At 42.1% G+C, this 25,393-nt stretch overlaps 2 protein-coding genes across 3 annotated transcripts in view; one reads left to right on the forward strand and one right to left on the reverse strand.

The window, feature by feature from the left end:
• Positions 1-70: 70 nt before the first annotated feature.
• Positions 71-6,849, reverse strand: LOC109478707 (sperm-associated antigen 6). Its single transcript, XM_019780416.1, has 11 exons — positions 6,723-6,849; positions 6,258-6,353; positions 5,698-5,864; positions 5,138-5,321; positions 4,490-4,695; positions 3,855-4,028; positions 3,286-3,438; positions 2,676-2,867; positions 2,255-2,371; positions 1,771-1,916; positions 71-999 (listed from the first exon to the last, which is right to left on the reverse strand). Exons 1-11 carry the CDS (start codon positions 6,745-6,747, stop codon positions 933-935), a joined length of 1,527 nt encoding a protein of 508 aa, XP_019635975.1. The 5' UTR covers positions 6,748-6,849; the 3' UTR covers positions 71-932.
• Positions 6,850-6,934: 85 nt separating this feature from the next.
• The window catches only part of LOC109478733 (CDGSH iron-sulfur domain-containing protein 3, mitochondrial-like), a 21,064-nt gene continuing 2,605 nt past the window's right edge, over positions 6,935-25,393 (forward strand). Inside the window, exons 1-2 of one of the 2 annotated variants that reach the window (XM_019780452.1) lie at positions 6,935-7,338; positions 18,914-19,024. In XM_019780452.1, the coding sequence (XP_019636011.1) occupies positions 7,234-7,338; positions 18,914-19,024 (216 nt within the window). In that variant the 5' untranslated portion in view covers positions 6,935-7,233. Of the gene's footprint in view, positions 7,339-12,396; positions 12,714-18,913; positions 19,025-25,393 lie in introns of those variants that run through there. The other variant, XM_019780451.1, reaches the window with a different exon arrangement.

A 25,393-nucleotide genomic window follows, 5' to 3' on the forward strand; every position in this document is an offset into this window, starting at 1 on the left:
GGTATTCCTTAGTTGAAAGAAATTGTCCCTTTTGTCAAGTTGCACACAAATTGAAGATAAGATACAAATATTGCTCTTTCAAAATAACCAACTTTAATAAAATATTATCACAGTTCTATCTTTCACTTGTTGAAGATAATATTGTACTGCAAATGAAGCAAGGAGGTTAAAATTTATTTCAATCTCCTTGTTACAACCAGTGTATGTAAAGTTACATGTGCTTCCAATGTGTTAGAATTCTTTAATTATGTTATGTTTCAAGTATTTATTTACAACACCTGAAAATAGTTGCTAATCTTGATGTATAGTTTTGTGAATTTTCTCAATGAATATGATACAAAATAATGGTATACTGGAAAGTAGAATTACTAGTAAGACACTCAAATATATACACACATAGTATCTCTATAGTAGGTCTATGTATTATACAAACTTAAGGTGGTAACATTAACTCTGTCAAAGAATTCATTGTAACATTCTGGTGTAATTTTTCATTGTAACAACATAATGTGACCACTTGATAAATCTATCAAATGCTTTGATCTATGTTGAAAATGTGAAAAACTGTAACATAGTTGTACATTTGTATAACCTCAGTAATAAGACAATGCTAAAATATGGCTGAAAAGTTGTTTGGGGCATCTGTACTACCATATGAGAACTTTTGTTAGATAAGGCACACAAATTAACAAGAAAGGCAACAGCTAGATACAAAGTTACATTATATAACAATCCCTTTCAACTGGTGTTTTATTCTGTGATCACCAAATGAGAGCTGTTTTAATGTGCAAGTGAGCCATATGTTAATGTAGAGATATTCAAGTAAGGCATAAATTGGATTTAATGATAAACATGTGAAATTGAAATATTGGTGACACTTTCACCAGAAATGTCATGAAAAAAGTTTTTCAACTGTTGATAATTTGCTGTGTTCACTGGACGGGTTGGAACTCTTCCACTCTCTGTAGCAGCTGGTCTGAGTAGCCAGGGGAGTAGTACCTGTGTAACAACAAGGGAAAATGTAAGGCGACACCAGAAAATAATAAAGTTATGAGTCAGCCTAGGTGTACCTGATACACCCTAACCTATTCAATCAGTTCAGTTCATCCTATGGTGATGCCATTCAACATTGACCCAAAATATGATTAAGAAAATCTATAGCTCCTAAAAGTTTCACTACAACAAATTGTCACATAGGCCATGTAGGCATATGCATGTTGTTACATAAAAGATATCTTTAACCTTGCCCCTGCTGTAACCAATATAGAATACAAGTGATTGCCATGACGTCACAGCCAGTGAGTGGTATCCAAAAAGTGGGTGACGATTGGGTGATTTACCTACCAATAATTTGGATATGGCTTCAAATAATTTGCATGTACTTGATATGTAAACAAAACAGTGATCGCTCACATTGGAAGCCAAATCAAACTACATCAGTGTACGTGTTAAAAGATTTCAAAGATGTGGAAAATATTCAAAATGCCAAATTGAATCTAAAACCCCTGTAGACCTCATTATAAAAAAGAATGTGAAACCTAACACTAATGAAGATCGGCAGTCACACTAGAGTCTAGGCCACATTCCCACTAGGATAAAATTGTCCGGATCGAGCCGGATGGATTTGCTGTGATCCGGCTTTGATCCTGCTTCAAGCTGGATCAAGCCGGATCGAAGCCAGATCAAAGCAAATCAATTTGACTTGATCAGGACAATTTTATCCTAGTGAGAATGGGGCCCTAGTCTGAGTGTGTGTTGTGGTCTGCTCACCTGACAATCTCCTCAGGGTAGCAGTTGTTGATGGTGTTGATGTACTCGTGTAGGGCCGACCCTGGCTCAGCCTTGATCTCCTGGATCTTCTTCAGGCCTCCACTGGTCACAAACAACCGCCTGGCCTTGGAGTCATGTGGCAACACCTGTAGCAAGAGATATGTATGCCTACAGTTAGAACAGAGGCGGCAACTCTAAATCTAAACGTAAGCAGTCCAGCTAACTGATTTACAGATCAAAATTCTTCGTATTAATTTCCTTAACAATTTCTCTACATGTCTATACTGAGAAATAAAAGACATTTGGGGCTAAAAGGCTTCTCTTAATTTCAACTTTTTGTAAAATTGTCTTAAAAAAGATAGCGAAAAAGTGAGAAATATTCCTCCAAAATAAGTCTCAGTAGAAGATAGCATTATACTGAAGCAATGCTGACCAAATGGTCAGTATCTTATTTAATTGTCTAGTTGAAAAGCCTATTGCCTACCTTGCTGAACTGTCCGACCACGTGTTTGAGGATGTTTGGAGGAGCGTCGTGCAGCAGAGGTTCCAGAGCTGGGAGGTGTACACACTTCTGTAGGATGTTCTTCAGGGCCTTCTTTGCCTGCAATGTACAATGTTTCAGAATTAAGAAATGCTGTAAGTTATAGCTGTTCAATGATCAAAATGTCAAAAGGAATGACATAATCTAACTTCTGCAATTTTGTCACCTTAGTTTTTTTTTCTATACTTTTTTTGCACTTCGTATAGTATTTTCATAAGTCATTTCTGTGCTAAAACTGTGACTGTATGCTCTGTGTATAAATGTATCTAAATAAGCAGTAACACAGGGAATTGGTAACAGAGATGACATCACATTTAGTTCAAAGTCTGCACTAAAATCTAATAAAAACAAGACAAGCTCCTACCTTGGTCTGTAGATCTTCGGAGGCATCTGCACGTAAGTAGGATGCGAGGAGTTTGGGTAGGATGTTGGAGGCTGCGACAGCCTTGGCGTGTTCTGGTGTGTGGCGTCCGATCTGTCCCAGTGCCCAGGCCGCGGCTGCCTGGATGTGGTCCTCCGGCTCTTCGGCAAACGTGACCGCCAACTGGACTACTCCCTGAAAAACAGCAAGTCATTGGGCAATGTAGTTTTTGCTTACAATAGGGGTATTCTAGACTTCAGGTTTATCAAGAATGGTATACATAGGCACTACACATACATTTTGTATGTACATGTTCAACACCTGTTTTTGACAGTGTGTTCAATGAAAAGTGGACAACATGTTTTGAAATCCCATCCCAAAGACTGGAACCCTTTCCAGTAACATGAATGTCGGACTAGCAACAACAGGCATCATCCAGTATCAACGCCTTGGCCTAACTGCAGATTTGATTACCCCTTGACCAAACATCATGCTTTACTAACATTTGTGTTTTAAAATGTGCTTTTCATTCACACATTACAAATTACTTGTCCAACCAAGATTGCAAGACATACATTCTCTTTTATTGAGACAGTTGCAATCAGTTTCTCACCTTTGACACGATGACAGCCATGGCGAGGTTCTCGCTGTGTGCGGCCACGTATCCCAGCATCATCACACCGGGCAGACGTACGTTACCCTTACAGTCTCCGACATAATCCACCACAGCGGCTACACCTCCTGCATTCACCACCAACTGGGCAAGCTGTGAAAAAACATCAAATCGTCACTACATTTTTCCACAAACTACATGTACAAACAAGAAATTTAACATTTCAGAAGTATTTTTTATCTTCAAGTTCATCCCATTTCCTGTGTCTGACTTTTTGGTCCTCCAGTTATTTTGCCTGTCAATCTCCCCCCCCCATGTGTTGTCAACCCACTCTGTCCAGTCAAACAGACACACAACCCCGCAGCTAAACCACTCAAAGCAATACTCCCATAATGTCTCTGGAAAAATGTGGCTAGCAGTATTTTCTGTGAATAACCCTAGGCTTGTGTTATTCAATACAACGATTAAGTTAACTTTGAGCAAAAACTTCATAGGCCATCTTTAAGAAATACAACAAAGAAACAGGCTGAAGATGTATGCAAACTGCGACAAGATATGAAGATGCTGACCTCAGGTGTGTGCTTGACTATCTCCCTGATGAGTGTGGCGACGTTCTTCCTGACGTACTCGTCAGGGTCCTTCAGACAGGTGAGCACGGCGGGGAAGATCTCCGCCTCCACCACCATCTCCGCCAGGTCCACCGAGTGTTTGGCAATCTGACTCAGGGCTGAGAACACTTGACGCTGTGGGGAGAACAAAGGGGCATGACATGTTAGACTGGAAAAGGGAGGGCGCAGGAGAGTCACTTCTGAACAGACTTTAAATCCATAGTCTGGGATTGACTGTTTGGTTCCGTCTGTTAAACACACATTAGTTCTATGACTACGTTGTATATAATTGTTCTACAATTTACGACCATCTGCAACACACGTTTTCTGAGTAAATTCCCTACTTATTGAGAGTGAGTTTTTTGCAAATCCTTAATTTATTACCTTCTATACCACAACGAAAAACAAGGTTGATTTGTCTGTAAACAGTATTCTTATCAAACTAAGCTCAAACTAAGGATGACATAAATGTGGAAAGATTAAGAGATTTGATTTGTAAGTGAGTACTGTACTGTATTGTATTTCCAAAAGATGTACATGTCATGTGGGCTTTACTACAGTACAGTACATCAAAATGGACAAGATGAACAGCTCACCTTGAGTTTGGCATCAGGGTTGAGGATCATCTGTGCGAGGTGTGCGATGGCTCCCGCGTCCACCACAGTCTGCGCCAGCTCGGGGGAGTGTTTACAGATGTCGCTCAGGGCCGAGGCGGAGATGCGCTTCAGCGCCAGCTCTGGTTCCTGGATACACAGGACCAGCAGGGGCACTGCGCCTGCGTCAACTACTGCCTGGGCAAGCTCTGTGGGCAGAGAGGGAAATACATGTAATTAACAAATAGTATCAAGCAGCTCAAACATTATCATTCTATAAGAAATGGTTAAAGCCCCACCCCAAGGTGTATATGGTGAGATAATCCCTGGTCAGGTGCGATAGCCACTAAATAAACCACCGAGTGAGTGTGGCGAATGAGGAATTGTCATATCTGATTTGGCACTTTACACATGACAAAATTAAAAGTAGTTTCTGAACACGTGATCAATATAAAATCTGAACCAGAAATCCCCTGACTCACCATCTAGATGTTTAAGCTAGTCCATAGTTTTTGTAAACCCAACATAGGAGATTCCAAAGACCAAAGGATTTAGTAATTCTTAACCTTCTCCCTGCTGCTGAACCCAATAACCAGTACAAACTTGGTACCATGGCTATCTTAGCATGCTGAAGGTTAAACGGCTGCTCACCAGCATTGTGCCTGGCCACGTAGCCCAGGGCCCAGGCCGCGGCCTCCTTCACACCAGGGTCAAACTCCTCCAGACAGATGACCAGTGCGTCCAGGGCGCCGCAGTCCACTACAGACTGGGCCAGCTGGGGGGAGTGCTTGGCCACGGCACGCAGAACAAACGCTGCTGCCTTCTTGTAGAACCTCTGTACAGGGGGAACAACCATGATTTTTGTAAATTAAATTAGCACAGAAGCTCATCTGTGTTGGTAAATATTACGCTGGTAAAGTCATGTGTCCTTGAACATCACGTACCAGAAGTACACAGGTCCATTCCATGAACAAGGTTGAGGGAGCGAACCAAAAATTTGGGGAAGTCCCAATTTCATTTTAGTGTTGGAATATAAAGTTCAGTTATTTTTTCATACTGATTTTTAGATACGGTGTATAGCAACAAGTGCAATTTTTAGCTTTTCCCAAATACCTCCCAAAATCCAATGATAAACCTGGGCTTACGGAAAAAAATTTCAAGCTGGCTAGTAGAGCCCTGTACTGATCATTGCAGGAAGTTTTTTAACTTACGTTCTGTTCAGCCAGAGAGTAGACCAGCTGGGGCAGGATGTCTCCCTTCACCACGGCCTCCGCCAGGTCGTCGTTATAGTTGGCCAGGCGACCGAGAGCCAGCGCCGCCGTCTGCTGGATGGTGGGCACGATATCCAACAGGAGCGGCCGCAGCAGGGACATCACACCTGGGGAGGGGGGTGGAGTCAGTTTACACATTCTCACAGCAGGCAAATTTGTAAAAAAAAAATTTCAACAGTATTGCTCAGGGCAAAGCCAATTGACCAATGTTGAGCCAAATCCTTAAGCCAAATCTCATATACATGAGAGGCCAGGTGTTAAGAGCTTAAGGGTTAGGGTTAGGGTTGGTATTAGGGTTAGGGCTAGGGTAGGGAACATTGTTCAGGGCTAGGGTTACGATTGGGGTTAGGTTAGGTTTCGTCTCCCACATCACAACCAAACCCCTCCCAGCCCTCGTCTCAGGTATACTGAAAACCCCCAGGTAGTATCGGAGTCAACAGTTAGAAATCTCAATTTCTATGTAGCTATTAAATGAACAAAGGAGGTTATATGTAGCTTACCTGCATTTTGCAGAGTTTCGATATTCTGCGGTCGCGATGCAAGTTCTGCTACAGTCTGCACGAAGGCTGTGCGCGACTTCTGGTATTGCTCAAAAACTGGGTGGAAAAAAAGTACCAACATTCACACGAATGCGAAAACTGAGATTCCAAACGCTTGTACAATTTGTATATGTGTGTGTATACAAACATTTGTCATAGTTACAACGTAGAATACCAGCCATAGATATTCCTAAGAAATACTCATCAAAACAACAGAGTTGAACAAAATATATACTATTACTATCTAGTCACCCAACTTTGGAAAAATTTTGCTGAACTCCCTTATAAGAGTCCTGAAAGGGCACGGATCGAGTACAACTTTTGCCACGTACTTGGCCACACCAACTTAACTCATGATCCATTGTTTCCTAAACCCCCTCCGCTTTAAAATAACGCCACAAAACTGTTAAAGTAAAGTCTAGATACCTTGTAGAATTTGTCTGTTACTCATTTTGCGTCGTTCTTCGGTCAGAAATGCCAAGAATTGAGTGATAAAGAGGAGAACGCTGTCCGCACGTCCAGTCAGTCCGGCTGTGTGTAGGTTGTTGCTAGGGCAAACAACGGCGCGGAACGTCGGTCAAAGGTCAGACTCCTCAAACAAACGTTTCTCGCGAGACTTGGGGAACGCGAGAACACGAGCGAGACTGAGGGCTGCAAACAAAAATTCTGTATATCATATAAAATCCGCCTAATTTTGCCGTTGTATAAGATTTCACTCAATCTATCACCCACTTTATACCTTTTGTTTTACTCTCAAATGTTACAATAAATTGATGTATGTGGAATGGTCTCCTGTTACTCAAATACAATGTTCTGCTAATTTGCGTTTATATGCGGCTTACCCTTGTTTAACCTCTGACCTCAATATTAGAGGACAGTTTCCTACCTCAGTTCCCGAAAATTATAATACATAGTCCCTAAACCGTGCCAACTTATCATGCCAGCAATGCTGACGGCTGCTGTAGTTCCAAAACTTCGCCCTGCGCTGAAGCCCCGTCTTTTGGCCCAAGTGGTTGGCAGGGCATTGCCACGACATGAGGCGGTATGTTCGCGTTCGCTTGTGTCCTTGCTTGTCCTTTGGGAAAGCCAAAATATTAATTCATAGAGGCATCCTCGACATCACGACTAACCCCATGGCAATCCAACAATATGCATGATATTCGCTGTCACGCATACACATGACATTCCATGAATATGGCGGCTTTTGAAGCGCTCAAGATTTCAGTGATGTATCGCCTTCTACAAGCCTGTGATTGTACTGTCGCTATCTATCGCTAGGGGCGCTTTACGGCTGCTATGACATTTAGTATGAAGCCTCCGTTTTCAATCTTGCGTTATTTTCCAACGCCTACTTGAACAACACTTGGCTTTTGCATGTGAGATTATGATGTTGGAAACCGGTACTGCCTTATAGTAATGGGATGTCTAGCACTCATCATTCCAATCCCACGAAGTTGTAGAAGGAAGAATTACATGTAAGAAGTTATCACACACCTCCAGTTTGGCCCTCTTCACGACAAATGACCCACTACTTCGGACACGTGACCTAACGTTCACGTAATGGGTTACAGCTATCAAAATTCAAAGGTGGCCGTATGAAGTTTGTAATCTCCGAACAGATTCCTTTGGGGGCAGGGTACGATCAAATCGGCCACCCTTGTAACTATTTACGATAGATCCGTTACCTGGGCAAATGGTAACTCGCGTGGCCAATTTGATAATCCCCAGTCCCATAGGAATCTTCTTGAAGATTAGGTTGGTAGACCCTAGAGTAGATGTCCCCATTTGCCTCCTAACAAACTAAGGCTGCGAAGCTCTTAAACCCTGCCTGCGTGTTCCTTCATTAGTCTGCGTGTCGCTGGGACCGAATGGATAGCTATCACTTGGCACGCAAACATCCATCCAGATACATGTAACGTTACCAATGATAACCAATCTACAGGATAAAAGCGTGGGCGGGTGAAAAATCGTTTTCCCGGCGTTCAATTTTCCTCCTTTTGAAATGATGGGCCAATCACGCAGGTCCCTTTGATGGCGGTAAGCCTTTGAGTGAATGACGAAAATGACACGTCGCACCTTTTCACTGTTCCACTCCATCCTATCTGTAGTACGGCTCAGAATACACGGCATGTGATTGATGGTCTGTGTAAGAGACATTAATGAAATCCCGCTTTGAGAGTTTGACACGAATCACTGCAGCAGGACTGGGGACACGATGTAATCTACCGATGATGTCTTTGCAAGCCGTGTTGACGGCGCTCTATTTCCGAGTTGAGATGATTACTGGATAGTAGTTTCACCTGATTGTCAGGAAACGTGTCGACGGTCTAGCCTCCTTCGCAGACTTTTGAGGCGGCGTTAATTTTTTTTCGGGGACCTTTAGGCTGCGAAGCCGCCCCCCGGCAAAGTCCCTCGACGGCAATACCTTCCCGTCCGCGCAGTCCACAGCATAACTCGCGACGCTCCCCGAAACAAAATTGACGCCTCAGAAGTCTGCGAAGGAGGCTAATGACGATCACAACGACCGAGATTGAACCTTGCCATGTTGACCTGGTAGCGTGAGTGACGCTCCTATCTTGTAACTTGAGAATGTATTTGTATTGACTGATACTAGTACGTTGGTATGTAGCTGTATAAATCTACGTAATCTCCAAGTCCAAGTTGATCTTTCGGTGGCAAAGTCGTAACTAACCGACAGGACAATATCCAACGGGTAAGACACTATCCTGTTGGCCATCGATCTGGGATTGGGCCGGCTGTTGACGAAAAAGGAACGTCACAATTTTCCAAAACAACCTCTGCTTGTACAGGACTCGTTCCATTGCAAGCTGACGCCTTGGCTGTCGTATTGTACACCATTCACAATCATTATACTTAGAGCTGTGTACCGGTACGCAGTACCGATACTGTACCGGAAAAATTGATTAGGTACAGGTCCAAAATACCTAATCCCTCAGTACCGGTACTGTACCTAAACAATTTCACACCAATTTTATGCCTATATGTGACCTCAAATGTGTAAATAACTGGTCCACAATGGGTCTCTGTGTAAGGACAGTGTGTTCATGAAAATAAAAACATCTTAGTTTTGCCTATATTTTATCTGAGCATTCGCCATAAACAAAGAATAAACCTTAACTATCGAGTTTATTAATTTTTTTTTGTTATTGAAGGAGTTCAAAAGAGCATATAAATTGGTCGAATTGTTCAGGTACAGGTTCAGGTCCGGACCTGTACCTAAACCTGTGTACCTGTACCTGTACCTGTACCTAAAATTTGTTTAGGTACACAGCTCTAATTATACTCGAACCTAGAGCATTTCTCAAGCCTGGAACTTCAAAGCGAACTAGAGCTCCCCGATCTCATACCTTCGCCAAATGATGTTAAATTTTATGACTGACAAAGTTTAGATTAGATTATTCCCCCCTGATTTAAGAAATAGGAACCTAATTTTCATTAATTATATCATTTTATCATAATCTCAGCCAAAAGACAGTCTTATATTAACAAAGAATGCATTCTAGCATTTCCTAATCAATTATGCAAATGAGGTCCTGATTTGAATAAATTATGTTCAATGATGTTCATCTCAATTTAACTTTCAAATACCACAAGTATGAAATTCCAGGCAGTTATCATTACATAATTATAAAATTTTCTCATTAATTATGCAAATTAAGTCATTATTAACATAATCAGCATCTTCCTGTGTTTCTCTCGTTGTCAATTACCAATGTCACAAGCTTCAATTGTCATATCATGGAATGCAGCTGATTTATAGAATTTCCCCATAAATTATGCAAATTACATCCATATTTGCATAATTGTCACATAATTATATTAAGCATCACGTAAGCTACCTACATACCAAAAATCACGACGATCCGTCAACCGGTTCTTGAGTTATCCCCTTTTGAATATTTTCAAGAATTTATTCCTGCAGTTCCAGAGCAAGCCGCTAGGGGGCCTAAACTCACGTCACTTCTCTCCCAGCACAAGAGCTACCTACTATCTAAATTTCATCACCATAGCATGTCTAGATCATGAGATATCAAAACCGGAAGTTCAGCTGCAGTACCATAACAAGCCGCTAGGGGGTCCAAAATCTAATCATTTTGAGGTCTCATCAAGACCTACCCACCTACCAAGTATCAAGACAATCCATAAAGGCCTTCTCAAGTTATCGTGTTTACAGACAGACACACACACACACACACACATACACGAACGCCCCTGAAAACATAACCTTCTTGGCGAAGGTAAAAAGTGGACAGAAATGGGCCCTCTTGAAGAGGTCGATCGCGGCCTTTCCCGTCGGTTAATCCAGCTGGATACTGGGGAAAATGAGACCGCGAACAGGCTTCTCTCCGCACGTAAGACATTCCGCATTAGTGGTGGGAGATAATTGATGCTCCGAGGAAAGGAATAGGCGGATCAACGGAAACTCGGGTCTGTAAGGCCCCACGCAACTCTCTCAATCAGAACGCTTGATTACCGCACACACGACTGTACCATACATCACCCAGACATGTACGCAAGTGTTAATGTTTCCCAAGATCCGGAATGGAATGGGCCATAAGGTCCCGTAACGTCCAGTGGGCTCTTACGATGTTTTAAGTGCTTCAGGACTTCCAGACCGTTTGATTGCAGTTCGGCCAAGTTACGGTACGGCTGTACGATACATCACACACTGTACGCAAGTGCTAATGCCTACATACCGAAAGTGCGCTCGTTCTGGAAATGCCAGCGTTTGACGAATGATGTAGCCCTGTACCCGGACTGATGAGAAAATCAATGCCATTCAGACATGCAGGCTCTGCGCGCACGGGTTAGAATTCCCTCCACGAAAAGCGGACCACCGAGTTAATTTGCTACTCCGTTTTCTCATTATTGCAGAGACGGCGGGTCCGGAATACGCCTTTAATCATTAAGTAGGGTGTAGCAACAATACACAACTTCTTGTCTTCGTGTTCAAGACGTTAATGCTTTCTTTAAATGGCTCCCGAAGTATTTGATTGTTTCCCGTAGGTAGAAACAACAGCAGCATTTGGTGCAAACTTGTGTTAACCAGAAAACGTGGTTCCATCGCACATTGCTGACATTGCGCTATTTCGCAATATTTAATTGTGTCAACGTTATTGTTTGGGGTGGCTGAGCTGTGGGGTTGTGCGCCTGTTTGTCCGAACAAATTAGGTTGATAGCACATGGGAGGGGGAGATTGACTGGCAGAATGGCAGGAGTTCAAAGGTCTCAGATTCTGGCCGGCATGTAACAAAAGCGTACGAAAAACTGCTAGTTTTACGAAGTTCTTTTTCGTTACATATCGCTGTAGTTATTATTTCTGGCATGTTTCAAATTGCCAACGCCTCTGCGTTAGGACCGTAGAGTCTGTCATCCATAGAAATCATTAAACCTTATCAAGTACATGACTGATGACGAAGTCAACACGGATAAACACCACAGCTACTAACCATGACGGGACGCATTCGTCTTCAGAACTACGTATCACACAAACCGACGTAACGTTTCGAAATACCTCTCCGCGTGCTAGTTGGTGCAGGGTTTTTTTTTAATTTGGTGCCGTGCAACTAATTTTTTTTACCGGTGTGCACCGTTACAAGTAAGCTTTATCCGTTAATACACTAACCCATAAAAATACCTAATAAAGAACTGAAAAGGTAGCAGAACCAGAATCCAGGGAGTTTTTCTTAATTTTTTTTAAATAATAAGTAGAAATTTACTATCTAAGTCGCTGCCATGGTTAGCAGTGTAAGCAAATATTCGATACTATTACAGTTACATTTGTACTACATGTACTTTTGGTTATGTACCTATTATTTTTGAGGGGTGCAACTATTTCTTTTTTTGTGCAAGTAATTTTTTTTTCATCTGCACCAGTCGTGCAAGTTGACTCCAAAATCTATTTCGACCCCTGGTACTTTCCCTGATAAGTCAAGATATCAGTTAACAGCAAGCGGAATTTATATGGCCTAAGAAGCACGTATGAATATTACATGCGTCGAAGTTGGATAGCCCCATCATTTAAACATGATTGCGCCCTCACCACCACTGTAGTTTTCTCTCAGTGCCTCTACCTACCCAACACGTACTCCACAGCGGTTGCGTGCCCGTTGTGTCGTCAGAGCGCCCTGACATTTAAACTATACGCGGGTCAGCGCCTATATATTGGAGCGGGGCAACTACTGGCGAGGTAGCCGTGATTGCCTAATCATATCCTTCGTGCCGGTTGTTCTGTTTAAGGCAGTACATCAGTGAAACTGGTGTGTGTCAGGCATGTTGGTCGGTGCGGTTGTACCGAAGGTTCAGAGCAGCTTGCTGCCGCGGCTGGTACAGTCGATAGACCGGGCGGTGGTGGCGGTGACGGCGGAGAACGTGGCGCTTGTGGCCGTGGAACCGGTAGGTCGACGCCCGGCGGAGCACGATCTCCAAGTAGGGGGGAAGATCGTTACATGTCCCGACTGACTGTCAGAAAGAAACGTGGCAGCCAGAAGACAGTATACGGCCGCCACTTCCTTCTGACATCTACTTGGAGATCATGAGCCGGTACCCGCTCCATGGACAGCTGTGGCGGTGGGATTTATTGTCCCTTTTTACTGTTAAGGGGCCATGACAAGGTTGGGAAATTACGTCATGTGGCTGGTGGTTGTTTGGGATAGTCTTCAGGTCACTCCCAATGGCAGGACTTACACAGTATGTACAAACATTGTAAGTCTGCAATGACTTGGTCAGTGCGTCCAATATACCATTCTAAACTTCTTCCAGTCCCCAAACTCTTGTTTCTAATTCTAACCATTTATTGGTATGAATATAATTTTACACACAATGCCAATATTAGAAGGTATCACTCCTCTACGTGTGTAACAGTTAAGTTTTGATATAATTGTATTTTGTAGTGTGCAAAATTGGAGTCAGACAAACTAACGTTGTCGTTTAACCTTAATTGTTCCTCCCCCTCCTGTCGTGTTTTTAGGGGGCCCCATTATACTATAGTCCTCGTTATGTTATTAGTGACATCCTACCAGCAGGTAATGGCATTGGTGTTTGCTCATCATATTTAATACATGTGCGCCGACGGGAGCCCTGCCAATCTGTCTCACAGTAACCCTTATATCGGAAAAACAGTCAATTTAGATGAAGAAATCTGTAGTTAAAGATTGGGTGAACCTGGATCTAGCGTGACGACATTAGAGATATACTTCTGGAGTAGTTTTATGCCTGAATCGGTGGTAGTTGCTGCTCGTATATTACATGCAGTCATACAAAAATAGTCTCTGCCGGCCTCCTTGGGTTGCTGGAAAAGTAGAAATCGGCTAGCCTCCATACTATGCCAAAAACTGGGGGTTTGGGTCTTCAGGGTCTTTGGGAGCTTTTATGTGCTATTTTCTGATTGCATATAGACAACATAGCTGGCCTGGTTGAAATACCCCCGTTTTTTAGAACTGAGCTACTCAGAAAACAGCCGAAGACCACAAAATCTCCAGTTCTATAAAGCCTGCTACGGAGGCTACAAATCGGCCAAATAGGGTGAATTAGCCGGATGAGTTGGCGTCCAAGTTGGGTGTTAATATGTAACTGTTTAGCCAGCTAACTCTGGGCAATGTTAACTATTTTTCCAGTAACCCAAGAAGTCTACTATAGACTATTACGACAATGTGAGGAGGGCAATAGTCCAGTTTTGTTGTTTTCTTACTGTATTGGGAGGGGAGGGGGGCAACGGACGACCGTAAAAAAGGGAGACGTTTTTCAAGTCGAGCTGGTTTATCAGCAGTCAGTTGTGAAGACGACATCTGCCACTTGGCTGTGTTTTTACGCGTGTGCGATGTGTCTAGCACGTCTACTGCACCCGGGGTGCTAATATATTTTGAAACCGCAATGCATTCTGGGAAAGTACCGGGATCCTCCTTGGGGTGCTCTTGAAAGGACGGATAGACATCTTTGTTATGTCGTGATCAGTATGTTGAGGCCATGTTAATTTGATTACATGGATGACATCCGCGGGCGCGTGAATTTTCGTCCGTTTCCAAAAAAAAAGTTTTCGACCATACTGTATATCGCACAAATTATAGCTGCAAAATGAGCAAATGTATGCCGTAAGTTGAAAAAAAATATTGGAAACCGATATGTCAGAAAATGCCAAAATCCATTCCAAAGGACAAGAAGAAAATGTGAAGGATTCAAAATAAAGAGTCTATTATTGACCATGCCAATAGAATAGTACTCTGTGTGTTTAGTCATTTGTTCAACCTTTATGAGCACCTAGATTTTGTAATGACTTTTTTATTATTCGCACGCTCGCATCAGTTTTGGGGTTCCCAGAGGATGTCATCCATATAATCAAATCAACATGGCCTAACATTGATCGTTCCTTGGACACGTTTCCCGCCAATCTAACTCGGAAATGACAGGTTAAGTGCTGCCCCTATCACATTATTTTTGACCTCGTGACCCTGATGAAAGGGCGATACAATAGTCGGATTTGATTGGCTGCGGAAGTGATATTGTTAATCGATCCTAGCCTTCGGAAAATGGGAAGTGTCCTATTGTTCCTGCTTGATGGGGACGTAATACTTTTGAGTGAAATGTCTTAGAAGACTTCTTTGTAGAAGGATGTCAAAACGTCTTGACGCTGGGCGATACTTTCTTCTAGACGTAAGCAACACTGTTTTATCTTAAGTTACGGACAACTTTTTTGCTGTCTGACTTTTGTCTTTGACTCTGTTACTCATCTCTGTCTTATCAATCTTTTAATCGCTGGCGCTAAAAAAAATTTGTAAAAAAAGGTTGCTTTCATTATGAAATTACGTGGTCATGAAGGTTAAACAAATGACACTTCAAATTCATTTCTTTACATTTTCGTCTTTTTCGTTTGATTTTGGCATTCTACGACTCGTATATATTTGCTCATTTTGCAACTGTTTTGGACGAGTTACAGTATGGTTGAGAACTTTTTTTTTTGAAACGGCCGAAAATTCATAAGCGCGTGGATAGCATTCATATAAATCAAATCAATATGGCCTAACTAGGATTTCTCAAGTTTTTCTGACTGAACTAAGTTTGTCTAAATTAGATAAAAAAAACTTGCCATGGGAGATCGTCAGTCAGATAAGTAAAGTTTACCCCAGGTGGATCTTGTCTCTGATAATTTCCTGAAGGGCTAGCTTCTAAGAACCTTGAATGGGTTCCAAGAACACAGAGACGTAAGACAAATTCCCCTGCAGAAGTGGACTACTTTCCTCCTATTTGTGAGTACATATTCTACCCTATTGCCCTATTTCCGGCCGGCTGCACTATCGATCAAGCGCGCGTGGACCAGAATCTAGGAATTCTGGAGCCTACGTAGTCCAGTGGTCAGCGACCAAGAGGTCGGGAGTTCGAATCCCGACTGCTGAAGCTCACCCGACATGCGCACTTAGGCCACACCAAGTAATTTTTATGGATGACGTCCTCTGGAGACCCTAAATCTAATGCATGCGAGAGTGCGAAAAAAAAACAAGGGCCGAAAAAAAACCAAGACGCCTAGATGTTAGGACACAAATTGAATGAGAGATCAGTGTGACAACCAACAAGTCTTTTATTCGTCATGAAAACAGCAATAAATCAGGTGGAACAGCAGTTGTCGTCCTGTCCTGTTTCTTTCCTTTCATCACATCTTCCCTTAAATCCCACTGTTGTGACTCTTTGGTCATAATTACAAGTAGAAAAATTTCTTTTTTTCTGTCTTTTTTCTTTTAAACAAGCCAAAATCAATGCGTGCTTGGACATCATCCATAAAATTTACTTGCTGTGGCCGAATGGGAAGGGTCGTAGTCCTTTAAAATAGGACGGAATTAAAAACGAACGTGAAGCTGTGCTCCACTGTTCGTTGTACCGCCGAAAAGAGCTAGTGGATTGTCCCTGGTATACTGAACTTGTAAATACTGTACACAGCGTCTGTCTTCTCTGTCATTACGACCAGTGGAAGAGTATAGCTCTTCAGTGAGCTAAACCGGTACGAATGCCAATGTCACAGTTACTGTCTCTCGTGAAGTCAAGCTGGAGGGAGAGATATCGTTGTTGTTACTGCGGCAGTCCATTTGTTCAGCCGCGCTTCGGTAGTTACCGTCCCGACACCCATACTCACGGCTGTAAATGTTAGGCCACAGCAAGTAAATTGTATGGATGACATCCTCCACAGACTCCAAATCTAATGCGAGCGGGCGAAAAAAAACAAGGCGTACCGAAAAAACAAAGTTCTTACATTTTAAAAATTTTGACTCAATCATTGTAGAAATGGTTTTGATTCAGTGGGAACATCACACATACACAGCCAACATCACATATCACTGCATCAAAAAAAAGTAAGAAACAAAACATAAAATCAGAGCCTTTTCTTGTCTCCTCTCTTTATAGTTATCTGCCATCCACCTTCCGACATGGCAACAGACATCTTTGCCCATTTTGGGCATAGTGACCACTGTCAGAAGGCAACAAAATTTCTTGGTTTTTTTTTTCCAAAATCAGGCGAAAATTAATGCGCGCGCTGATGTCATCCATAAAAATTACTTGATGTGGCCTTACGTTTGTGTCTGTCCCGGTATACTGGGGCCCATTTTAGTCAACAGGGTTACGCCAATGAGAGGAGCTTTAAGTTAAGGCCTAGAAAAATTAATGTTGTGTGTTTCCGACAGTCCTGAAAAATTTAGGTTCTCGGTAAGGATTCTCTCTTTTTTTCCTTTTTTTTCCCTTATATTCAGAAAGTGATCCAACAAAAGTAAATGTATCAAATGGTGAGGAAAATCCATTTGTAGCAGACTTAAGCGACGGTCACAACCCGCCGTACGTGCATCTGCGTGCTGTCTACGTGCAAAAACGTGGGCAAACGCAGGGCATCCGTGCGTGGTGAGTACTGCCTCCGTACGGAATCCTACGGATTTTGGAGCACGCAGACACGCCGTAGGACTTTAAGTGCATGTAAAACATTTTCTGCGTGCGGTCTACGGATTCACCACCCGTGCGTGCGAGTACGAGCGACGCGCGTGCCCCGTACGTGCCGTACGGAAGAAGCACGTGTGAGTACGGCCTCCTTACGGTAAAGTTGCAATCGCACAGAGATCGTACGTTGTAAGCACGTACAACTCACGTACCACTTGCTCAACGTACGATGCACGCAACCACTCACGGCCAGACGTGGCGTGCAGACCACACTCTTACACCTTGCGAAACCGTGCGAGTGACGTGCGTCGATGCCACTCCTTCCCCACGTTTTCAGAAAAAACGTAGCAGACGTAGCCTCCCAAAAAACGTACGGACAAAAAGCACGTACGGCGGGTTGTGACCGTCGCTTTATGAAGAGGTTATAATGGGATATTTGCACGGCGCTTAGGGAAAAGAAAAACAAGCAAAAACAGGCCCTTGCCTTTTTTTGGCCTTTTTGTTGGGGGGGGGCATTGGCAAGGGACATAAAATTATCGATCTAAAATCTGATTCATGTAAACGTTTCCCAACATGAAACGTCTGGCCGTTTCCAAAATCATATCCAGTTGCTTGAGTAACTGTTTTTGGCGTATCTTATTACCTGGATGTCTAACCTTCATCGACGTTTTCCAACATGGTCTAATTTCTGTTGCAATAGAAAAAGTGATATAAAACGTGTAGTAAATATTGTATATCTTTGTACCTGCGCTTGTACAATTCTTCATTCTTATATCGCGATTAACCTGCAGTATAGCATGATTCTCTACGGATTTTTGTACGCCAATACACAGTGGTAACATAAGTTATGATTTTTGATTTTGAACGGCGCAACCGTTATTAATATTCCATATACCACTAATTCCTTAAACCAACATGATGCTGCCACACGCTACTAGTATATTTCGAGATTACTTACAAATGAGTAAATGTATCACAAATTCACAGCAGAAGATGGAATCTCTTTAATAAAAGTACCGTGCAATTCATTCGTGTCAAAGCGGAAAAAAATCGATTGAAAAGTCGATCTGTAGGGAATCGTGCACACTATATAGTGTTGCCGAAGGAAAATTGAGTGAAATTGTCCGTGTCTGCAAAGTCATGAAATTTAGATACTTCGTCTTGAGGTCTGAATCCTCTGGAAATGATGGAAGTTGTACGTTCGAATGCGTTCGTCAAGTTGCTTCCCCTTGAACTGTTGAAGCTTCAGGCCCAGGAGTACGTGCTAGATTTAACCATGGGAAGTCATTTGCATGACGTCAAAGAAAAGTCTAAAGCGTCCTCCGTCTGTACTCAGTGGCTAAAGCCCCTGTCACACATAGGCGAATATGGCCTGCCGAACTCCCTCCAACCATGGTTAGGAATAGGTTGGGAGCAAAGTCGGCTGTTGTTGGCTGGTGTTCGGCGAGGTCGGCTACTGTTGGCTAATGTTTCAAGGTTGGCTGGTGGTTGGCTGGTGTTCGGGAGTAGGTCAGCAGTGGTCGGGGCGTGGGAGTCAAATTTGACTCAAACTTAACTCAAATTTGATTCGATTGACATAGAGAGGTAGGTGTGGCCTAGGTCTCGTCAGACCGCTTCCGAACTTAAAGTTGATTACTGGTCGGGGGAAGGTTGTAAAGGTGTTGTAAAGGTGTCTGTTGTTGCAGGTACGACAGTACACAGACAAGGGTGTTGTTGCAGTGAAGACTCCGTTCAAGGTGCAGCTGGGAGAGGGGAAACTGTACGCCTGGTGCAGCTGTGGACTCAGTAAAAAACAGGTCGGTACATGCAACTTTGAAACTTTATTCATACACCTTCTTAATCTTGTAGACACAAGGTTATAATTGGTAGGCGTTTACAACGATAGAACAAGGAGGTCGAATTTTAAACCTGCTTGGTCTGATTTTAAACCTCATTGGATAGAATAAAAACGCTAGGAAGTTAAACGTTGACAATCAAACTCAATAAATATATATACCAAGGTGTTAGAATTTTATAGACTTCTAGATGCAAACATGTGGTGGACGTCGGTATTCACGGAACAAAATCACAGCGCATCTGTGTACATCTTTTAGCACTCACTCACTCACTCACTCACTCACTCACTCACTCACTCACTCACTCACTCACTCACTCACTCACTCACTCACTCTCTCACTCACTCTCACTCACTCACTCACTCACTCTCACTCACTCACTCACTCTCACTCACTCACTCACTCACTCACAAATTTGAATCATTTGTGTAACCTACATAATTTAACAAAAACTTAAATTACCTCTGTTAACGCATTTGAATGAGCAATGTAACCGTTCTTATACTGTATATTGTCCAGAGCTAGCCTCCGACTACTTGGGCAGTCCTGGCTGTATACCATTTTATGCAGCCTAATAATTCAAATCAAAACGTTACGATCTTGCACGCTACATCTGCTTGGAGATTACCTCAGCACAATCAATCCCGTCATGCATTTGTAACCTCGGGCCGAGGACAAACTAGACAAGGACGCGGTGACCATATATGGAAGTACACAAGTTCCAGCACGTAGACTTGGACGAAGTTCAAGTGTGCGTGTACACCGTTTTAGTTGGAGCCGCATACTGCCAAGTTTTCACATAATATCGTCCCAGTAGAGACGGTCTGGCTGACGAGAAAATCTTTTCATTTCAACAGAGAAATGCTGAAGAATATCATAGTTCATCAAACGTATCATGAATACTAGAAAGGTGAATAACATTTGCAAAGCAAATGCATAATGTTTACCTTCGCATATGGTGTGCTCTGTTAATTTTTACTCAAACACATTCATATATATATGGAGACAGGAGTCTAAATCCCTCCTAGTCCTACTGTAAAATTGCAACATGATGTAACCCAACACTAGTTACCATGGTGACAGACAATCTGGTTCAGTTAGGTCAGAGGTGATTGTTTGGAGAAGAAGAAGAAACGTAGCAAAAACAATGTTTTTCTTCGGTAAACATAATAACAGTTTTACCTATTGTCAGACAAGAAAAGAGTATAAGTTACTGTACGCATCATACAACTGAAATCAGCGTATAACATAACAAAGTTGTAGCAATCAGAGCAAAAATCACAAAAATCAGTATGTGAATCTTAGATTATAATAACTGATAAAAGTTGTATAAGGAATTATTTGTAAGGATGTGTGAAATTTTGTTTTTCTTTAAAGTAAGAGTATACCGAGCTATGTGGAAATCGTAGGATAGATAGATAAAAAAAATAAGAGACTTTACAATAAGCTATTGCGGTTCATACGTTCGTTGACAAAGACTACCCCGGGCCCCACACTAGCTAGTATCCCCTCTATCCGAGGGCCTCTGATTCTCTGGGGCATCTATCTGTATGCACAACATACTGCTGTATGACTACAGATGGTATTGTGATGGTACAAACATCACTCTGATGAAATGAGCTGGTACAAAGTTGTTCCCCACGCTTGACTGATAGGGATATATCTCACGAACGTGTCTATTTTTCAAACGATCACAGACAGACACTCTCGGTAGGCTAAATGTCTCTTTTTATTACAGCCCCCCTCGCGTTACAATCCAATTGAAAGCAATTAATTTGCAACCATAATCTAGTCATACTCCATTAAGTAGGAGCGTAAAAGGGGCCCAGGGAAGATCACAGAGCGCGATTTGCCGGGGCGGAAATCGCAATTAGTAGAAGAGGTGAGCAACAAAGACACCTACGTGTGTGTTAAAGGACCTTAAAGGGATATTATGTAAGATTTTTCCGCCAAAATTGTAAATAGAAATCATTGAAATTTTCTCATCTAGATTTTCATTTTCAATAATGCTCAACATATTAGCGTCTCTTTCTCGCTTTTCTGGTGACTCAGCGCAGCGCGAGAATAAGTTGTGCCAGGCCCGCTGTATTTTTAGGAGGCTCCTAAAATGATGTAAACAAACAGCGGCTTTTATTCGGGTATCTTCGGCAGCTTCCCGCGTTTTTGCGGCGCAACGGCAATGACTTTTTTTCTCCCCAAATGTCATTATGAACCCAGGTAGGCATGTAGCACAAGAAAGTGTGTAAACAATGATGTTTAAAATAAGTATTATCTTACATAATATCGCTTTAAAGAGATGAACTTGAACAAGACATTAGCTTTACACAAAAGACCTGTATGTAGAACGCCTTTCAATTTATTTTCATAGCCATCTAATCTTGCGTTAGAATGATTGGTTTGAGTTCGAATTCTTATTACCTCCGCCAGAAGGTTGTGTTTTGGTAGTGTTCGTGTGTATGTGTGTTTGTGTTTTAGCACGATGTAACTCAATACGTTTTGGAAGGATCGCCGTGAAACTTGGTAGGTGGGTAGGTCTTGATGAGGTCTCAAAATGATGAAGTTTAGGCTCTCTGGCAACTTTTTTTTGTAAACGTTCCTAGATAATGATAGAAAAGGATTTAAAAAACGACTGCACCAAGTTTGCAATTTCTGCTTCCATTCACATAGTAAACAAAAACGAATGCACCATTTTTACAATTTCTGCTTCCATTCACAGTTTCATGAATGTTTTTTTCAAACACCTTCAAAACCTTATCTCCAGGGTGCACACAAAATCCCACGTGGCTTGTTTGGTGAGCAAGGACGTTCCAAAGCCTTTTTGAAATTACGCAGCAGTTCTTGACCCTTTCTTTATCCCTTCATAGCGTTCCTTCTAAGTATGGCAGACTGTTCCCCATTCCCATGGTAAGAAAGGGAGGGAGGATATAATGTTAATCTTCCAATTCGTACTCCCTATCGGCACGCACCGTCTGTTCTAAAGCGCTACACTGCAGTGTGCTGTGCAATATGTGAACCAGAATTGCCCCGAGGAAGGTGACAGACTGTTACCAAAACGTCGGCAGAATAAACCTCTTGCTTGTGCTAAAAAGAGTGAATTACTAACCGTATTCACGGATGCTACCATCACTTGTTCTCAAGTTTTGATCGCTCTTAACTTTTCCTCAAAATTGGTAGTCCAGGGATAGCCTTGTCAGTAGCCGTGATAGACAATGTGTAGGAGGGTGTAAAGAGCGGAACGAATACATATAACGTTACACCCCGTCCAATCGAGTTGTAGGCATCAGGAAATCTTAGACATAGGGACATCGTAGGTCGTCGTGCGAATTAGATGTGGCGTCGTGTGGTGTAGTGGTACATCACTGGACTATGAAACTGAGAGACCCGGGTTCGATTCCGGGTCGTACCCGAACAAGTCCGAACATGCGCCCCGACGTTGTACCCTTGGGAAAGGTACTTTACACGACTTTCCTCACTTCACTCAGGTGAAAATGAGTACCTAGCTTCGGCTAGGGACGTCCCTTGGATAGGACGTTAAATGGAGGTCCCGTGTTTGGGAGAGCCACACCCCACGCACGTTAAAGAACGCACCACACTTATCGAAAAGAGTAGGGGACCTTCCCGGTGTGAGTGGTTCAAACCTTACAGTCTGGTCTCGGGGTTGACATCTTTGAAAAGGTGATAGTCACCTGTTATGTCAATCCTTCCACAAATGTGGTAAATCGTCATAAATAAATAAATGTGGTGGGATTTTTTTAGCTGGTTGTGACAGAAAATAATCGCCGTCAAGGATGAGAAGACTACTAATATCCCAAGAACACTAACACTAACAAGACTATGAAAATTCGCACGACACACCTACGACTGCCCATTGTGTTGTTGTAAAACTGTCGCGCGACGTTCGTGACGGAGGCGTAACCAGAATGGCGCCCAGGCTACGTTGATCGAGCTCCGGAAACAGCAAACTCTTTAGGAAACGCCAGAACTTCAGGTCAAGCTCAAATCACAGCAGTCATCAGGAGTATCCCACAATGCACTGGGAACTCTAAGATACGCCTGTAGATTGCTGTAAGGCCATGTTGATTTGATTATATGGATGACATCCGCGCGCGCATGAGTTTTCGGCCGTTTCCAAAAAAAAGTTTTCAACCATACTGTAAATCCTACAAAACAGTTGAAAAATGAACAAATATTTACTGTAAGTTGCAAAAAAAAAAAATCGGAAAACGATACCAATGTCGTAGAATGCCACAATCAAACGAAAGAGACGAAAATATAAAGAAATGAATTTGAAGACTAAATTATTCGCCCTACCATACTCTATGTCATTTGTTCAACCTTCATGACCAGGTAGATTCCATGATGGAAGCAACTTTTTTTACCAAACGTTTTTTTTCATTCGCACGCTCGCATCAGTTTTGGGGTTCCCAGAGGATGTCATCCATATAGTCAAATCAACATGGCCTAAGGTCAAATGAAGGTTTCCATTGCCATCTCCGATGCGCCATGCTCCATCAATCAACCTGCTACAACCTTGTCTCCGACTGTTATTATATAGTCTTAACACGCCTGGTAAAGACTGACATCAACACCTATCCTAGGCTTAACGTGGACAGCATCAAATCAACTCATAATCCGGAGAAATTCCTCGGAGAAATTGAACGTGTTGTATCTCTTTCAAACAGTCTTCTCGTAATCATCTCGGAAGACATCTTTTACAGGTGAAGACAGAAAATGATTTCCCTGAAGAGAGTGTAATAATTTCATGTCATGTAGTGGAAAATCTGACTAAATCCCTGGGTCTTAACTGGGTCTTTTTTTAGGTTATTTGTATGAAATTAAGCTGGCATACAAGGATGTTAGTTTTCAGATTGAATCTCACTCGCCGATTGTCCCAGGGCACGTTGAAGTCAGTACGGTATTGTGTTATTACCATGACCTTGCCGAAGCGTAGAGGTCAGTCTGGGTTCCCCGCGGAAATTGGCATTTGACGCGGCCTGCATCCCGGGGATGTCTCGCTTCTCTCCTGACTCTGCACATCTAAAGTTATTGTGTTTACCTTCGCAGAAGGAAAACATATTGTTTTTGCTCTGTTTCTTCTTCCTCTTCTTCTTCTCCAAACAAATAAGGTCAGTGACCTGAACCAGACATCTGTCACCATGGTAACGTGTTGGGTTACATCATGTTGCAATCTTATAGCAGGAGGGATTTAGCCTCCTGTCACCATATATATATATATATGAATGTGTTTGAGTAAGAATTAACAGAGCAGAAGGTAAGAAAAGTACAAGCCGCTAAAATTACAGTTTTACAGTATACATATCTTAATTGTCTAATTCTATTCCTGAGTTTCGGACGTTGCCATTTTCATATTTTGTCTCATGTTGCAATTATTATTTGTCCAGTGGTGACGTTAATATAAGCTATTTCGCTTGAGTGCGTCACCACTATGTATTGGTCTGTTTAGATGTTGAAATTAAAAAAAAAAACAGTTTTAAGAAGTCAAAAATATACAATTTTCCTTGCAATCGTTGGTTATCTAATAATCTATAAACTCCGATGATGGCGCAATTCTAACGTAATAAATAGAGATGGAACGTAACACGACCATACGACATCATATTACAAGTACCGAAACCTTGTTTTGAGCTGATAGAGTTTTAGGCTGGGCACAATACTAACGTTATCAATAGACGGAACGGAATTCGGAGTTCTGTATATTAGATTGTGAATACAATAATCATTTTTCATCGAAAAAGCTTAGGACGAAACGACTGCGTTAACAACAGCCATCGTCATGTTACGTCTTATCATATGAAACTTAATTCATCTTCGTCTTTCGGAGGTTTAAAGTCTTTACTTTAATTTTTGAGCAACAAAATCATATGGCGTAGATCTTTGTCTAAGTCCCATAATCACTAGGCCACGCCAATTTAATTTGTTTCTCGGATTCGCCCTGTCCATTTTTTTTTCTGATTTATTTTAAATGAACTGCAAAATGCACAATAAAAGACATATTTTGGCTTGAACGGTTGAAGAAAGCCCTCTCCTTCCTACTTGTTAAAGTTTTTCAATGTAACAATGCAACTTTCTTTCATTTTAAGTTCAAAATATATTGTTTTGATTATAAACCAGCCTGGTATGTTGACTTCATAGCTCATATTGTACCATTTCCGGCTATCATGGGATGCCTTGTTCCTGTTTTTCTTTTTTTTTTATTTCGCCCTGTCGCTTCATATTATTTTTTTTTCTGAAAATAATCCGAGAAGCAACAAATTAAATTGGTGTGGCCTTAGGGTTTAAGAAATACTACAAAAAAAAAAATATACACAC

Source organism: Branchiostoma belcheri, unplaced genomic scaffold (assembly GCF_001625305.1).
Source record: "Branchiostoma belcheri isolate BF01 breed outbred unplaced genomic scaffold, Haploidv18h27 scaffold45, whole genome shotgun sequence".
Taxonomy (NCBI): Eukaryota; Metazoa; Chordata; class Leptocardii; order Amphioxiformes; family Branchiostomatidae; genus Branchiostoma; species Branchiostoma belcheri.

Excerpts from the sequence above, each read along its gene's own strand:
- LOC109478707 (XM_019780416.1), bottom strand. The coding sequence starts at position 6,747 with ATGAGTAACAGACAAATTCTACAAG. Across the intron at positions 6,354-6,722 it reads TAACAGACAAATTCTACAAG|TTTTTGAGCAATACCAGAAG; the intron begins GTATCTAGACTT and ends TTTTCCACCCAG. Across the intron at positions 1,917-2,254 it reads TGGTCGGACAGTTCAGCAAG|GTGTTGCCACATGACTCCAA; the intron begins GTAGGCAATAGG and ends CTCTTGCTACAG.